Source organism: Giraffa tippelskirchi, chromosome 1 (assembly GCF_054371585.1).
Source record: "Giraffa tippelskirchi isolate mGirTip1 chromosome 1, T2T-mGirTip1v1.2.pri, whole genome shotgun sequence".
NCBI lineage: Eukaryota > Metazoa > Chordata > Mammalia > Artiodactyla > Giraffidae > Giraffa > Giraffa tippelskirchi.
In genome coordinates this window covers 70740813-70757026 of record NC_137275.1, presented here as the reverse complement: position 1 = coordinate 70757026, position 16214 = coordinate 70740813, and the positions used below count along the sequence as shown (strand labels likewise).

At 37.8% G+C, this 16214-nt stretch overlaps 1 protein-coding gene across 2 annotated transcripts in view; it reads right to left on the bottom strand.

The window, feature by feature from the left end:
• Window positions 1-2618: 2618 nt before the first annotated feature.
• KCNIP4 (potassium voltage-gated channel interacting protein 4) overlaps window positions 2619-16214 on the bottom strand; it is a 225730-nt gene continuing 212134 nt past the window's right edge. For both annotated transcript variants that reach the window (XM_081550411.1, XM_081550492.1), the window contains 5 exons: window positions 14930-15000; window positions 6977-7084; window positions 5064-5168; window positions 4348-4410; window positions 2619-2856 (listed from right to left, as the gene is read on the bottom strand). In XM_081550411.1, coding sequence (XP_081406537.1) covers window positions 2809-2856; window positions 4348-4410; window positions 5064-5168; window positions 6977-7084; window positions 14930-15000 — 395 coding nt within the window. In that variant the 3' untranslated portion in view covers window positions 2619-2808. The remainder of the gene's footprint in view (window positions 2857-4347; window positions 4411-5063; window positions 5169-6976; window positions 7085-14929; window positions 15001-16214) is intronic.

The following is a 16214-nucleotide window of genomic DNA, read 5'->3' as shown; positions in this document are numbered from 1 at the left end:
TTTTTCATTTTTGTGTGTGTGTGTGTGTGTGTGTGTGATTTGCGTGAACAGCAGTTACTGGGTTTACAGTTTATATGTATTTTCTGGTGCCTTTTGTGTATAACATTTATACAGTCAGTTTGTACCTGTGTACTTATTTGTAGACGTTCTGCCATTTCCTGGGTTTTATATTTATCAAGTCTATGGGAGTTTAAAATAGTGGACAAACATTTGTGAATTCACTGTTAATTATATTGTTTGTAACTATGTATTTTATAATGTAGAATGTTTGGAAAAATTTCCAGAGTATTCTACTTTAAGAAAAAGATTTTTAATGTGTAAATTCTCTTTTAAGTATGGTTGTTTATTACAACTCATTAAAACTACCTAAATTTAGGTGTCAATTGTATTTCAGTAAATATATGTTTATTTCATAGTCTGAAAATACTGGTATTCAGCACATGAAGATATTCAGAAATTAAAATCTTAAAACTCTTACATGTATTCAGTTATTTTGTTGTGCTTGCTTATGTCTAACAATTAGTTGAAAAAGCTATTAAAGTGTTACTTATAAGTGTAGTTCTGAGTGTTGATGTAATAGAAGCTGATTCTAGATCTTTCTACAGAAAAAGGAGTAGAGGGAGAGAAACAGAAAACAAGGAGACCCTCCACCTTCTGGGCAGGAGGAGAGCCTAAGGGCCCTGAGTAGCCACACCAAGTCCAAGGCTGACTGAGGCTATCGAAGAGATAAGAGACTAGAGCAGCAGCTCCATCCCAGAAGGAGCTTCCCTGGTGGCTGAGACAGTAAAGAATCCGCCTGCAATGTGGGAGACCCAGGTTTGATCCCTGGGTCGGGAAGATTCCCCTGGAGAAGCGAATGACTACCCACTCCAGTATTCTTGCCTGGAGAGCCCCATGGGCAGAGGAGCCTGGCAGGCAACAGTCTTGGGATCACCAAGAGTTGGACATGATTGAGGATGTTCACAGTTTCGCAGTCTATCCCAGAAGGATGTTCACCCTTTCTTTATTCCATCCCTCAGATACTTGGAGTGATCTCTTTGTGTAGATAGTTCTCATTTCAGGTGCAATCTCACAGATGTAATTTAAAATCTAAGTAACTTCTAAAGAGTTCTAACTGCAGAAATGCTCCTTCTCCTTCAGATCTCCTGTCCTTCCTGGTCCCCTGCCTCACCATTCTTCCCTCAAGTCTACTCTCATCACATCCTCAGGTCCCATCAGTTCACACGCCTGCCTGCCCACTGGCCTTGCTCTGACTCTTCTGCCTTGCACTTTAGCACCACCCAGAGACCAAGATCTCTACAGTTTAGAAAATCCCATAAGGAAAACTTCATGTGTTTAGTAATTATAAAATTTATTGAAATAAAGACCTATAACATAGACAGTAGAGTTATAAACATTTTATTTGCTTTTATTTTTTCTTTTTGAAATACAAAATGTGCACATTGAGTTTACACAAACACGCGATGGCCAAGTTCAGTGTACATGTATTGTACTACTCTTAATTTCTACACTGGTGATAGCAGGGCAGCTTTCAACATCCTATGTCTACACCAGAATAGATACCTGATTTATTGTTGCAGAGACAGTTGCAAATTTCCTCCTACTCTAGCCTCTTGGTCTTGGTGAAATTTCTGCAAAACAAGGAAGGTGTGTGTATCTTTAGTAATACTGTGGCAGCTTTACAATTTTGGCTTAAGGTCATTAAAAATAATCTGAATAATTGGAGTTTTATGATGAGATAAATCATAATACAATCCAGAGGAGTTGCTTAGCATTTACATTCATTTTCTACTAAATTTGGGTGTTCTAGTGCTTAATATAATGGAATCAGTGATGCTTTCAAAGTGAATTCTGCTTGCTATTTGTTCCTAGCAGGCATTGGTAGCCAAGATTTCTTTGTCTCTGAATGGCACATAATGTAAAAGTGCCAGGAGGGAGTCAGGATGGAATACGCCTTGAATGCAGTTAAGAATGAACTTGCTAAGCCTTGCCATGGGCTAGAGGACAGATGTCCTGACCCTTTTCATAAGCCTGTGGACATCCTCACTTTGTTTCACACCTTCTTGGACTTCCACTTAGTGACAGAAAACAGTCAATCTATAGGATTGAACAAATCCAAAATTACATATATCATGTAGGCCTTGGCTATAATAAGTATTATGAAAAATTGAGAGGTGCTTATTAAATAAGCTCTATTAGGCATATGCGGACCTCTGGTGATAAACTAATTTGTTTCGCGTTATAAAAAATGCCAGATAAATGAATGTCTTAACAGAAGGCAACAAATCCAGAGAAACAGGCTATGTGTGTTTTTTTTCCCCAATTATAGTAATCTTGTTTTGTTTACTTAAAGTATAACTGGAATTACAGTATTCAAACGTGGAAACTAATAGCTGGAAATTAAGTACAGATGCTAGTATTTTAGAAAACCATTTAAAATCCTGGGGCTGAATACATACAAGTGAATAGCGAAAAACACTGATATTTTAAAATCACCGATAATGTTAAAGCTTCAATAATCCCATGGCTGAAGAATGAATAAAACTGTATGCCATATTCTATTCCTTTTGAATATTCACAGGGTATGAAATGACTTAGAACATCCCATGGACTCAGTGGCATTATGAAAAGGATGCAGATTTATAAATGGAAAACTCAAATCTTTTGGGGGTTGCTTTATATTAAAACAAAGCTTGTTTGCATAATGTGCCTCATTGTAAAGCTGAGCAAACTATGCTAAAAGTGGTAGCTCCAGCTTTGTGTGATAGAATCGTTCACGTTTGTCTGTTTGAGGACGTATTTGACAAGTTAAATCACATTTTCGAAGAGCTGCATGGAGCGCATGATATTTTCGTCCTGTAAGGGAGAAACAGTGGAATTAAATTCACCATATCTGTAAAGGAAAGTGCACTATTTTGCCTCTAAGGACCGCCAACCACCACCAATCACCTGTGCCAGATGTTCAAATACTGTGTCTGCAAATGTAAATACTCTTCTATCCATTTTCCACGCTGATATTATGGAGAGCCTGTTTTTTTGTTTTGTTGAGTCCACCAGGCTTTAAAGACCTATTTAACTCTGACTTGGTGTTAGAGGATATTTTTCCAATTAGAATGCCAGTATGGAAACTGGACAGGTAGCACGGAGCGTACACAAAGTGAGCAATGCAAACTGCCATATCTGGTCATCAGAGGCCGAATCACAGGGACTTGTACAAATGGAAGGAGACAGTGTTTGTGTGAGCTAAGAGTCAACTTCATGAAGATTGGAAGTTGGGATTTAGGAGATGAGTTGGCAATAATTACACCTGTTCTTCTGAGTCTGTTAGAGATAAATCTGTGTGACCTTTAGGAACATTTAAAAATGAATGGTCTCAATGCCAGGGAAAGGATTGTTTGGAAGAAACCATTGCCCAGTATCTGCAGTTTAGTATGTTCCTTTGAAACTTAAGGGGACAGACTGGGCATGATGGGGTACTTAGAGATTGTGACCATTTATAGTAATGGAAAATGGTAGCAGAACTGATGACATCCACCGCTGGAGGCCAGGTAACAACACCACCATTAGCAGGTTGATGTCACCAAGTTAATTTAGAGAGACCATGACATTGAAATATGAGTTGAAAAACAAGCAGGCATCAGGAAAGGGAAAGTATATCAATTTGAAAACAATGAAAAAGAGTAAAACACCAGCAAACTTTTTGTCTCCAAAATTATTTTTAAAACTCTTTAATTGTTCTACCCACATACCAAGTCAAATAATTCTAGGTATGCTAAATCTGGTCTGCCACCAGATGGTGGAGAACCACATGGACTTTTCCTCAGGGAGGATTTTCTGCTGTTTAATTTTGTGACTGAACTATTTTGTTCAGCCAAAGACATATCTTGTTCACATGCACTGAAGCAATGGTGTTTATATTAGAAATTGGATATAAATTTGGTCAGTGATACACTGTTGGCCATAGTGGAATTCTATATCTCTGGAGAATATGATAGACAAGATAATATGTTATATTCTAGTTCTGGGGAAAGAACAATTCAAATCTCACATATGTTTTATCCTCAGTGATGAATATTCTAAAGGATTTGAAGAGCAAAAACACACTCGTACAACCTTCATCTCTCCAGGGCTTCCCTCATAGCCTGCCTCAGGGTGTGTTGACTAATAGAATGTGTAAATTGGTGATCGTTTTCCCAGTGGTAGGCTTGTTGCATCTCAGTTGTGTAGAAGTGATGATTTTAGGCATATGACCTTTACACTTTGCTCAGTTCGAGGTGGCTAGCTGATAGTGCTCAGTCCAGCTGTTAAGAAAGCAAAAGGGATAGTTCCTTTACTATCATTACTTACTTTTTGACAACTCTCGATGAATTCATCTATGGTAACGACTCCATCTTTGTTTTTGTCCATTTTCTGTTAGGGAATTACAGAACGAAAAACTTTACTCAGACATACCCCTCAATACCCTCGCACCTGAACTGAACAAGCTGAAGCAGATGAAAGCCTGACTGCTTATTTTATGGGGAGGAACTGCTTCAAAACACAAACCAGTAGTTTCTTGGTGATAAGATTCACATGAGGCTGATTGATTTTAGGCTCTTGCCTTTTAATATAATGTGGTACAGATCTAGAGTCTCCCTGTTCTAGTAAAACCCCACCCTCCAGCTACCATAGAGTTCAGGCAACTTGACTTACAGAACCTTGATTTTCTCATCTGTAACATGGGGCTAATGAGGATATAAATAACCTCAGAATCTTATGAGAAATGAATGAAAACAAACACCCCAAAACATATGAGACATGGCAATTGCTTGCTTAACTTAGTGTTCTATTGAGGATATGGTGAATGAGTTCAGTAAGTGGAATTATCAATATTATGATGCATTAAAAACCAAAATTGCTAAATTAATAATGGTACTATTCCATAGTTGAATGGTAAATATTCTATAGTTTTGCCACTTTCAGTAAAAAATTATTTTCCTTTACATTCTTTTGCATTGTCATGATGCTTTGCAGACATCAAGAAATTTGCTCTTAATTTCACTCCCTCTCTATTGCATTCCTACCTGGAAAAATGTTTCAACGTGTTGTCTGGGAGCATCTTCTTTGAGGACAGGATATGTACATTTACCCATCATATCGTATATTGCTTTCATTATATCAAGCATTTCCTGAAAAGGAAAAGGCAGTTACATGAGGCCACAAACGATGTGAAAAGAAACCACTCTGAGAAGCCTTGACAGATTATTCCTACTCAGTTTCAAAGTTTTAATTTTTCACTGATTCTTCATTAAATAACTTGGTTGTCCCAGAGGAATAGCCTTATGCCTTAAAAGCAGCAGAATCAGAATGTAAGAGCAAGTCTGATCTTGGTTTCAAGATGAAATAAATTTCTGTATATCTAACATGATCAGAAAACGTCCTGGTTTAATATTTGGACTTCCATACAACTTCACACAGGCTATATTTGTGTTATAGGCTTATTATATATTTTATATGTTGACTATCAATTTCCATTTATTGAGAATAAAATATATTCCACATCATGAGAATTATACTAAAACTAACTGATAAGTCTCAGAGCTTATTAGGGTTTTCCTTGTGTTTTTCCTACTATGACTTTAAAGTCACATGTAGATTAGTCAAAATATTATGCTGGAAATGCTTTGAAATTTTAATTTTTATCAAAACCAAATCTAGTTTTTGATTTGTGATTTCCAGTCTTAGTGAAAAAAATATCTAGTTAACATAGACATTCAGATTTATTGTTCTTCGAAGTTTCCACCTAAGAGTCTGGATTAAGTCGATAATATACATGTAATATACTTTTACTTTTGACAGTATTCAATTCCATTTTAAATGATAAAATTTGTAGTCTATAAACCATAGGTAAACCCTATGGTTTGAGTGGAAGATTGTTTAATATAGCATTCATGAGATGTGTAAGATGTAAGTGGTAAGAACAGCATGTTTGTGTTAAATATAGAAAAGGATTAAAAGACCAAGAGATACCTAATATCCTGGAGGCATCTGAGTACTAAATGTTTATCGTATACCAAACATGCAAGAGGCACTAAGTATCCAGGAGACATGCTCAGTGTACCTGAATACTTAATTCTCATGAGGTCTTAATTGAGCCACCCATTTGTGAGATCCATTCTGGCCCCAAGTGTCCTCTGCTCAACAAACACAAAACCCATGGACATTGATCAGGTTAATTGTTACATTATAGCTGTGGTCAGGTGACCTTCTGTATCTTCAACAGAGCCAGTTAATGTCTGTCCCAAGATACCTTCTATTTGAGGAGCCTCGTGCTCAAAACACAACTCGGGAAAGATAGTGAGAGAAAGAACATGTAGGCATTGAATCACATCCAGGATTCAGGTAATATGGTCCTTCAACCTACCTTCACTCCATCCGCAATTTGTTATCTTACCCCATCCTTCCCCACTTACTTTTCATTGTGTTTTAAATTAGTTTAATCAGCCATTTGATATGCACATCCTAATTTGGTCTGTGAACCTTCTTCCTTAGATTAGCCCACCTGGAAACGTATTTGGAACCCCACTATTGCCTCAGGTCATTTTCCACATAATACAGGTCACTACATAATTCACACAATGTGGACCATATTATATAGGTGAAAAAAAAGTTACAGGCCAAATATTCTAACATGGTTTGGATATATTTTCTTCCAATCTCATTCCAACCACTCTCTTTATTCCATGTACAGTATTTATTAAAATGCTATTAGAAATCAAGATGTAATCCTTCTGTGTTTTATAATAACTTTGCAGATTAACAATAAGCTATTTCTACCCATTCCAAATTTCTCATCAGTATATTTCTCCACCACCACAGAAAATATGTTAGATTCCTAAAAAAGTGATTTTAGAATGATAATTGCAATTGTTTAGCATTTCAAGTTAAAAAATGAAAATGGTCCAAAGGCTAGCTGTGTCGGTGAGGCATTTCTTACTTCTTTAGTGATGTAGCCATCTTTATTTATGTCATACAAATTAAACGCCCAGTTGAGTTTTTCTTGTACTGTCCCCCGAAGCAAAATAGAAAGACCCTTGATGAAGTCCTAAAAAGAAATAAAAATACAATCTGATACAGAATTTCTAAAAAAAAGTAAAACAAACTCTAATAAAATTCTTTGTCAAATGGTAGAAGTAAAGCTTTCAGACCTCTGGATTTTGAACCACTTACTTAGCAAAATGGTTCATGAATTCCTGATCATCTTTTCCCAGCATTCTTTGTGGGCATAAACACTCCTTAGGTTCAACATGTCACTTTTTAAAAAATAATTATATTTATTTACGTATTTTCTTTCATTGTGCTGGGTCTTCCTTGCTGCACAGGCTCTTCTCTATTAGTGGCAAGTGGGGGCTACTAGTTACAGTGCACGGGCTTCTCATTGCGGTGGCTTCTCTTGCTGTGTCTCTAGGGCACACAGGCTTCAGTAGTTGCAGTTCCTGGGCTCTAGAGCACAGGCTCAATAGTTGTGGCTCATGGGCTTAGTTGCTCCAAGGCATATGGAATCTTCCTGGACCAGGGATCGATCCTGTGTCTCCTGCATTGGCAGATGGATTCTTTACCACTGAGCCACCAGGGAAGCCCAAAATTCTCACTTTCTAATTGAAAACTGTGACTTAAGTCAACTGGAAATCGTGTCAAAACAGACACCCAAAAGCAAGACCCATAAGCAAGTGTTTAAGTGATCTTACTTCCTACTACAAGTGCATAATATTCTTTTCCAGAAAAGAATCTAATGACAATGTATCTTTTAAAATACAAGCACATACATAACACACTTCCGATGGAAAAGATCTGCTAACAAGAGATGTGGTTTTTCCTTAAATATGGGCCAAGTGAAGCCTTTACTTAGAAATCAAGTTGTGGGCGTGGTTAAGAGCACAGAGCTGGAAGCCAGGCAGCCTGAATTCAGAGTCCAGCTGCATCACCTGATAACTCTGTCTCTCAGACAACTTGACATCCTTTTATCTCAGTTTTCATGAATGGAGATTACAGTATATAACTTCTCAAAAATTTTTATGAGGATTAAAAGAATTAAGCTGCTTATAACTGTGTGGCAAGGACAGTGGCTAAGTATTTGTCAAGTAAATGGAACCCTCAGTCAACATCAAGGTTAGGCAAGTTTGATTGAATTGCAGACAATCCAGATTAACTCTATCAAGTTCATATATATTTGTTGCTCAGTTGACAGGGTTAACATCACAGTATGGTGGATTCTGAGTTCCCATGGAACTGACAATCCACTGTCAGGTAGGAGTGAAAGAGCAGAAGGGAATTCCAGGAGTGGACTCTGGGAAAAGTTGTATTCTTGCTCTACATTTTTACATTCCAAAATTTTGTACTTGTTTCCCTGTCTCAACTTCTTTACAATCTTTTTTTCTTTTTTTAAAGATGGGTGACGTTCATATAATTAAAAATGTAAAAATATATAAGATGTTTCACGAAAAATCTTCCTCCCAATTCTGGACCCCATCCATCCTATTTCTTTCCTCTAGACAGCTGACATTAGTACCTCTTGTGTTTACTTCTGAAGAATTTTTGTGCATATACAAGTATAAGGCATATTTATTTAAATATTGATTTCTTGTCCTTTTACAAAAATGATAGTGTAACAGGCTGCGTTGTGTGTGTGTGTTTTTTTTTTTAAACTTAGCAATAAAACTTGGAAATAATTCCTGTCTTTTCCATCATTGCATACGTATGAATATGCCATAGTTTATTTATCCAATATCCCACAGATGAATTATTTAAAGATTTCCAATCTTATTATAAAGAAAGCTACAGAGTGACTTTTTATATACATAATATATATTTTGAATAAGTATATCTGCAGCATGAGTTCCTAGAGGTGGAACCACTCTGTCAAAAGATTTGAACATTGATAAATTTTATATACTTATTTGCAAATTGCCCCTCCAATTCTCTTCTCAAAATCTATACATAAGAATATTATAGCTTGTCAATACTATATGGATCACAGTTCTGATCTGTATCAAACTTGTAGATTAATATTTTTGTCTCAGGTTGCTAAAATTTGTATTCATTCTACTGTGAATAAATTTGAGAATTTTTTTTGAAATGTCTTGATTTATTGAAACTCTTCACATATTAGTAAAACTAGCCCTGGTCTGGAATATATCTTCACATATTGTTTCCCAGTTTGTCATTTCTTTCTTTTTATTATGCTGATTTTCTGTCGAGTAGGCATCTTTTGGTTTTTATATTCTAGAATTTGTCAGCCTCTTACTTCATGTCTCTGTGTTTATGTCGTATTCCCCATCAGTTTTAGAGCCTTAGGTAGAGCCGCGGTTCAATCCTGGTTCTGCCGTTCATTAACTGTATGACTTTGGATAAGTCACTTAACACCTCTTAAGTCTGGAACTCCTCATCTCTAACATGTGGCAAGTCATACAGGCCTTTATTTTTTTTATCTGCAACTCACCACTCCCATCCAACAATATATTTTAATAAACTGAAAAAGAAGAACCTTTGTTGGGAAGATAGGGGTGGTGGTGAATTTTGGTGCCAGGACTCATTTAATGCCAAAATCTGAACTGAAATGACATGAAACTATTCTAGTATCATCTATCTATCTATCTGTTTATCTCTATCACTAATAACCTATTTTCTGTTATCAATCATGTTAATCAAAAGACATTAAATTCTATTTTAATATTTCCAAATCATAGTAGCTTGACACAGTATAAGCTTATTTATCACTCACATGCAGTGAAATATGAGTGAGGATGGTGTTCTGTTCTGTGCAGTCATAACAGAGGTCCAGGATTCTACTTTGCTTCAAGGCAAACTGAAATATGTAACCTCACGGTCTCCACAGATGGGAAGAGAGAGGAAGGAGATGTGGTCACTTCCACCAGTCTCCCATTGGTTGAAATTCAGTCTTGGCCCCACCTATCTGGGAAGGAGGAGAGGCTGGGAATATGGACTGATCGTGTGATCTTAAAGCAGAATGCATGGACATTGGATCAGTAGCACTATCTGCTACATTATTGAGAGTCTCTTGAACAGCAAGGAGATCTAACCAGTCAATCCTAAAAGAAATAAACCCTGAATATTCACTGGAAAGACTGATGCTGAAGATGACGCTCCAATACTTTGGCCACCTGATGCAAAGGGTCTTCTCATTGGAAAAGACCCTGATGCTGGGAAAGATTGAAGGGAGGAGGAGAAGGGAATGACAGAGGATGAGATGGTTGGATGGCATCACTGACTCAATGAACATGAATTTGAGCAAACTACAGGAGATGGCTGGCATGTTGCAGTCGATGGGGTTGCAAAGAGTCACACATATCTTAGCAACTGAACAAAAATAGTTTTACTGTACAAATGTTACACAGTTGATTATAGCATACTGCAGATCCTGCAGGAGACATTAATAATATAGAGTGTATGCACAGTGTTGTGTGTCTAAAATCTGTAAGACTCTGAATGACAAATTCAGCTAGCTCTGAGGAATTCAGGTGAGGGACTGGGAATCTATATGTGCCTTGTTGGCTGGGCTTGATGAAGCACAAGCTGGAATCAAGATTGCTGGGCGAAATAACAATAACCTCAGATATGCAGATGACACCACCCTTATGGCAGAAAGTGAAGAGAAACTAAGAAGCCTCTTGGTGAAAGTGAAAGAGGAGAGCGAAAAAGCTGGCTCAAAACTAAGCATTCAAAAAATGAAGATCACGGTATCCAGTCCCATCACTTCATTGCAAATAGATGGGGAAACGATGGAAACAGTGACAGACTATTTTTTTGGGCTCCAAAATCACTGCAGATGGTGACTGCAGCCATGAAATTAAAAGATGCTTGCTCCTTGGGAAAGAAAAGCTATGACCAACCTAGACAGCATGTTAAAAAACAGAGACATTACTTTGCCAACAAAGGTCCATCTAGTCAAAGCTATGGTTTTTCCAGTAGTCATGTATGGATGTGAGAGTTGGACTATAAAGAAAGCTGAGCACTGAAGAATTGATGCTTTTGAAATGTGGTGTTGGAGAAGACTCTTGAGAGTCCCTTGGACTGCAAGGAGATCCAGCCAGTCCATTCTAAAGGAAATCAGTCCTGAATATTCATTGGAAGGACTGATGCTGAAGCTGAAACTCCAATACTTTGGCCACCTGATGCAAAGAACTGACTCATTGGAAAAGACCCTGATACTGAGAAAGATTGAAGGCAGGAGGAGAAGAGGATGACAGAGAATGAGATGGTTGGATGGCATCACCAACTTGATAGACATGAGTTTGCACAAGCTTCAGGAGTTGATGATGGACAGGGAAGCCTGGTGTGCTGCGGTCCATGGGGTCTCAAAGAGTAGGACATGACTGAGTGGCTGAAAACTGAACTGAACTGGCAGGATAGCACAATTGCTAAGAGATGTATGCTGGGCCAGATTGCTTGAGTTTGAATCCTGACTCTCCTACTTTCTAGCTGTGTGACCTTGGGCAGGTTGCTTTAGTTCTCTGTGACTCTCTTTCCTAATTTGCTAAAATGATGATAATCATACCTATGAAGATTAAATTACTGTGTGTAATTCATTCATCATAATGCTTGACTCAAAAAGAGTGCTAAACAAGTCAGCTGGTCTTATTGTATGTAGGTATTATTAATACTATTTTTAATGTTATTTTCACATACTGAGTACAGTGACTGACACAAAATAAGTGCTTATTTTATAATCAGATGCAGAACTATCTCGCACAACATTGCAGACAGAGCGATCATATGGCCCATGCTTAAATGTGTTCATTGCAAGATCACTGAGTAATAAAATGACCAATGTCATTCTTAACTGGCTTCGTTGGAAAAAATCTCCTCTGTAGTACCTGCTGTGGTTAATATCTAATAAATATTGAGCACATATTTGGTGCCAGGCACTCAGCCAAGCCCTTAAGTGACATCGCTTTGTCATCCTTCCATTATCCTGTGGAGTAGCTTTGTTTGCTGATGTTTCACAGAGAGGAGCACTAAGGCTCAGAGGATCTCACAGCTTCTCAACCACTCGATGGCAAAGGGATTTTTAGCTCCAGTCATATCTGAATCCAGGGCCCCTCCTGTCTTATTCACTCCACCATTTGAGTTTAAGCAAATTAAGTAGGAAACTTCCATTTCCCTTTATTTTGCATCAGGATGGTTTTTGCTGTACCTCCCAGGATCTGCTGCTACTCAAAATATGTTCATTTCTTAATCATTTCTACGAGACTTTTCACATAGCTAATCAATTTAGAAAAATAACTACAATAGCCTAGTTTTAAATTTGATTTTGATTTAACATTTATTAATTCATCCATTAGTTTGTCTTTAAAAAGACATTTTTTACCCACATGCTTATAGTATATAGCCATTACAACTAATTTCCCAAATTATCATCAGCATTCATCACATTTACTATGATGAATATTACATAAATATTATAATAGCAACATTAGGCATGGTCTCATATCATTAACACCAGACTAAATTTACATGTGAAATTGGATACAATGTGCTATGAGTAATTGACAGTACATTTCTAATATGTAAGTAATTTTAAGTAATGAAATGACTAGCAGTCTTTGCCTTACCCATAGCCTAGCTATGAAAGATTTTATTAGGTGAACTGGAACGTTTGATTTCTATGTTATGGCTAAACTAAGGCCGTGCCGGAATTAATCTTGTTGGTAAAGTGCAGCAAACACTAATACAACGTTGTCACAGGCGGTCATTGGCTGCCAAAGTGGAAGAAAAATGTGACAGGGGCGGGTACCCACGATAGACTCACGTCTTCTTCACTAACTGCTGTTGTCGCCTCGGGGTCAACCCATGGACCACTGCTGGCTTCTTGGTCCACACCTTTACTGAGCCACTGCCAGCTTCTTCTCTTGTTTTGTCAGTGATTTTTCTTGGTTACATTGTGAGATGACACACTGAGTTTCCTGGCCCAGAATCGTCATTTCAGTAGCGCTCAACCTGTGTGAGCATCTAGTGTGTGAGGAGGTACTTTGCTCACTCTGCCCCAGGGCCACTGACTGAATGACCTCTCAGGAGTTTGTGCCCACTTTTGTCATCCTGGTGCCACAAAGTGTTGAGATGTTAGTGTACCGATTTAATTTTTATACCTCCTGAGCTTGTCACCTTCTTCGCTCCAATGCCTTCACTGTAGATCCAGCTGAAATCAGCACCTGTCTGAACTCTTGGGATAAAGAGCTGCTAATTGGACTTTTTGTTTCTAGGAACATACCTTAACTTCCCTGCTGAAAATTCTTCAATTCTTATCTTGCTTCTCACCTCCTGCAGTTCAGCCTCCTTAGCATCCTGCCTCAGATGTGTGGAGATCTGCCCTTGGCCTCCTTACCCAGCTTTCCTGTCACTCTCCCCCCTTTGTGTTTCATCTTCTAGGTGACTTAACAAATGTTTTTTCTTCATTCCCAGGCCTCTGCCTCACTCCCCACTGCTCCCCATCCGGAGCCCTTATCCTCTTTAGCAGCTCCTGCTTGTCCTTCAGCCCTAGTTCATCAGGTCCATGGGAAGGCTTCTCTGATAGAGTCCACTAGTACCCTTCCTTGTTGATTCCACACCATCATCTGCTTTCCTTTATTCTGACACTCACTGAAATTTCTGTTCATGTGTAAGATGCACTCTTCCCAGTTTTAAAAAGTGCATACCTTCTAAATTATCTGGTTCCCATGATACATATTAACAATTCTGCACACAAGTCCAGTGTGTGAGTGGGGATTTCCTCACTCCAACACCAGATGTAATCAAGTAATCTCCAACACCAGATGTCTTACAATTCAACTTACTTCTGATACTTTCTTCCTAGAGATAGAGCCAGATTCTACATGACAGCCCCATCCTGGCCCCCAACTTTAGAAGCTACTGCAAGTATAGGTTGTCACCCATGCTTCTGACCAATGGGCTACAGATTGGAGTTTCCAACAAACCTTTACTTGGGTTCAAATAATTTGCTAGAGCAGCTCACAGAACTTCCAGAAACATATACTTATTAGATTACCAGTTTTTAAATAAAAGGATATATAAAAGAGCTTTTAATAAAATTCCTAGATAGCTTACCACGACTGAATCATGAAGAAATAGAAAGTATGAACAAATCTATAACTAGGAAATTGATTCAGTAATCATAGACCTCCCAAAAGAGACAAGCCTAGCAGCAGATGGCTTCATGGGTGAATTCTGCCAAATATTTAAAGAACTAACACCAACCCTTTTCAAACTGTTCCAAAAAATGATATGGAAGAAACACTTCCAAATTAGGCCAGCTTTACCCTGGTGCCAAAACCAGACAAAAAAAATCACAAGAAAATTACAGGCCAATATTCCTGATACGCACAGATGGAAAAATCCTCAACAAAATACTAGCAAACCAAATCCGAGAGCACATTACAATGATCATACTCCATGACAAAGTAGAATTTATCCCCGGGGATGGAAAGGTGAATCAATACATGAAAATCAAGTAATATAATATTCCACATTGACAGATTAAGGATACAAATCTTATGATCATTTCAATAGATGCAGAAAAAGCATTTGACAAGTTCAATACCCTTTCAAGATGTATACTGCCAACAAACTGGGAATAGAAGGAAATTACCTCAACATAATAAAGGTGATATATGAAAAGGCCACAGCTAACATCACACTCAGTGGAGAAAATGGAAAACTTTCTCTCTAGTATTAGGAGCAAGACAAAGATGTCCACTCTTGTTCAGTACTCTTAATACAACAATAATAAAGGAATAAAAGGCTCAAAAAGCCAAAAAAATTATACCACCAAACTCAAATTTTCACCCTAACAGCACTAAATCCCTTTCAGTGTATCCAAAGTCAAACCATTATTAAAAAAAAAAAAAAAACAACACACGCAAAACCTAAGACTTACCTCAAAACTTACAGCTCCATTGTGGTCCGTATCAAATGCATTGAACAGAAAATGCGCATATGTTGTAGAGTCTGAAATGATGGAAATAAAATAATGATGTTAGCATTTCAATATCCTACAAAAGACTTAGATAGCATGTCCAAGCCTCTTCTACTCAGGAGAACATACTTTGACTTGTGGTTTCTTTGCTTTCTTCCCAGCTGCCCATCCTCTCTCAGTAGGGGGTTGTAATTTGAGGTTCATAGGCGTGAGTTACCTACCTACAGAGACCATTGGTGACAGAAGCTCTCTAAGTTTCTGGATGGAATTTCTCTGAACACACAGGAGTCTTGGGTGATGCTACTGATGCTGGGATGAGTAATGTTACCTTAGGTGGGTGTGAGGCTTAAGCGAGACAAATCTAGAAATTGATTAGTGCTTGGCAGGGACTATCTATAAAAGAAGTGAACTAATAAAATACTAACAATGAGACACAGATGAATTGCTATTATTGGTGGTGTAATTATTAGTTCATCATTTTACAACCCAGATAAGGATACTGGGATTCAGAGAAGTTGAAAAACTTGCCCAAAGCCACACAGTCCATTAGCAGTAGAGTGGAACGTCAATTGTCTTTCTGACCAAAACGCCATGCTAGCCCGAAGCCAGTAAAGTTGCCTGATGAAGTGGGAACAGGAGTGACTTGGGGAGTTTCTGTGGCCATTTGAAATGGATTGTGTGGTCCTAAAGTTTCCCAGTTGCAAGCAGTGGGGTGCTCCTGCTTTGCCTGGGTCCTGGGTGGGATTGAGGCTCTGGGCAATGGTAGATTGCTTGTTCCAGGGTCACATGATGCTGCCTAAGGACACTGAAGTTCTCTGAAATCCAACACTTCTGGGTTTGCTTCTAGTGTGTTATTTCCCTCTAATTTTCTTTCTTTCCTCTTTCCTTTTTTCCTTTGTCTCCCTAATCTCTGAACTTTCTGCCTTTTATTTTAAATGTATTATATATATTTCTTATTGTTTTCTTTCCTTAGTGCACAGTTTTCCTTTTTAAGTCTCTCTGTGCTTGACCCTTTATCAAATTTATGTGATTATTTTAAATGTTTCATCTCATGGGTTTTAGCCTTTTATCTTAACCTTTTTTTTATATTAAAAAATAGTAACCTTTTAGATCATTGGCTCTAGCCTTTTATCTTCTGTTTAAAATCTCATCTATTTTATAACTTTTAGCCTTTATTTTTATTGGGATTTAACAAAACTTCTGTTTGCCTTTTACTTTATGAATTGCTTTTTGAAGGCTGTCAAGA